General features: G+C 43.9%; 1 protein-coding gene across 1 annotated transcript in view; it reads right to left on the bottom strand.

Annotated features, from left to right (window-relative positions):
• Positions 1 to 645: 645 nt before the first annotated feature.
• Lhfpl6 (LHFPL tetraspan subfamily member 6) overlaps positions 646 to 2,117 on the bottom strand; it is a 201,221-nt gene continuing 199,749 nt past the window's right edge. Inside the window, exon 4 of the mRNA XM_031373810.1 lies at positions 646 to 1,482. Coding sequence (XP_031229670.1) covers positions 1,364 to 1,482 — 119 coding nt within the window. The 3' untranslated portion in view covers positions 646 to 1,363. The remainder of the gene's footprint in view (positions 1,483 to 2,117) is intronic.

Below are 2,117 nucleotides of genomic sequence, written 5' to 3'. Positions count from 1 at the left end.
TCTGACATACTGCTTGTGATGGTACATCTTGAAGTCCTAGATCATGTTGGAACCCTGCCTGCATTCCCAAATGTACATATAACAGACCCGAAACTCTTCTGAGAATTTGTCATGACTGAGCTATCCATGAGCTAAAGTGGCAAAGAATCTAGCTAAAAGGAGATACCTTTCATGCACTCTGTGCTTATAAGGCTTGGTGGGATAATGAGTGAAGGGACTGATGGGAGGACTTCGAGGAAGAAATCACATTAACAGAGCTGCCCACCACATTGAACAGGATTTACTTAAGAGACTAGGCAAACCTGGTAAATGAATTAAAACTCGATGACTCAGTAAGCTATTGATCAAAGAGAATTTATTCACAGAGCTTTTCAAATACAAACAAAATAGTAGTTTTTTTTTTCCTTTACAAAATGAATATTGAAATAATCATGGTATAGCACAGTAGAATAATAGACAAAAGAAAACAAGATCCAATAATTGGAGAAAGAGCTCTCTTCACTCTCAAATCTGCAACTGAATTCTCACCTAAAGTAGACAAAAGCTGTCCTGTTCTTTATAAGGTTATTATTACAGCAAGTGCTACTCAGATCACTACTGTGTGTCTTTGAATAACACTGAAATATGAAGGCTTTCTTCTAAGGGTCTGCATAAACACTAAAGATACACTGCGGGCATAAAGAGTTTATGCAGGATATCAAAAATACTGATAGAGTGGCATATTGATCCATGGACTAGGCTTAATGTGTGCTTAGTGATAACGCTGTACTGATGTATATTTTTATAAAAGAAACAGGAGCAGCAGTACACAGCTGACCCCCTGTGCAGTGGTGTGATGGCGTGTCATGTGACATGTGCATGTGATGTGTGAATATGGCATGTGCATATAACCTGTGCGTATGTGTGCACGTGCTCATGTGCTTTCAGGCTCAGTCTTCAACTACAGGGAATGTCCCGCAGGTACTCATCCTGCTTCCTAAGATAATACTGTGTCTACTAGCCCTTTTGACTCCTCTAGTCCTCATCTTTTTGAAGGAGAACAAAAATGAGATCCTCGTTTGCATATATAGATTTGCTGTGTATGTGATATACATTAACGATACTCCATGGAATAGAAACACCAATGCCCTGCAAAGTTTTTAGCCTTTGGTCCATTTTCCTCCACCATCCCATATTCTCCATGCTTTTGACAATGTCCCCACCACCCTCCCTTCCTATAGAATGTTCCAGATTCAACCGAATTTCATTACATTAACACTGTTCTGGGTTTACAGCCACTATTCCACCTTGTGAAAGTCGCTGAATGCTTCAGGCCCTTCGGTCTCCGGTGGTCTGTCCTCTCCTCCGCTTGCTCCTGATGACCTCAGTAGGGGTAGTGCTTTTGCTTCTTGCCTGAGAAGCATGCCAGCCATGTACACAGCAGCATGGCAGCCGCAGCACCCGCCCCGGTGCAGTAGTAGGCCCAGCCAATCTCACACTTGCCTAAGGACAGAGCAAGGAGAGAAAAGCAGACAAGGGTGAGGAGGGCTCTGAGGAGGGCTGTTTATCTTCCAGTGTGCACACTTTGACATACCCACGAACGACAGAGTCCTCACTTGCAGAGAATGCTACCACGAGAAGGAAGGATGGAGGGACGGTGTGTGCATTTCCACAGGTCCCTGGCTCAGTGCCTCATGCCAGCTAGGACTAAAGACTGGTTATTCTCTTCTACCCATGACTGCAGCAAAAAAAAAAAAAAAAGGAAGAGCAGCCACAAGGACAGAGGCAATGATGGTATCGGTTCTCACCTGACGCCTTAGCACAGACTTGCAAGCACATTAAGATATAACAGGGCGACATTTAAACTATAGGAAGAGTCCTCCTGAGGAGGGGGCCCATATGAAGGACATCACTGAAGTAGACCCTGTGACACATGTGGAATGTGTCAAATGACCTCCACTCTGTGACCTAAACTGGGAATCAAGGCCTCCCAGACTGTCCTGGGGCCGAAACCCACTTTCAGTTCAATGTCTATTTAAATGAGAACACAAAGACCAGGGCCCAAATGGGTCCTCATTGACCAGAGTAGTAATGGCACATTTGAAACCCTATATTTTTGGTTGTGAGCCTAGCCTTTA

This window comes from Mastomys coucha, unplaced genomic scaffold (assembly GCF_008632895.1).
Source record: "Mastomys coucha isolate ucsf_1 unplaced genomic scaffold, UCSF_Mcou_1 pScaffold16, whole genome shotgun sequence".
NCBI classification, from domain to species: Eukaryota; Metazoa; Chordata; class Mammalia; order Rodentia; family Muridae; genus Mastomys; species Mastomys coucha.
Note: the sequence above shows the minus strand (reverse complement) of the source record. Positions and strands in the feature narration are given on the sequence as shown.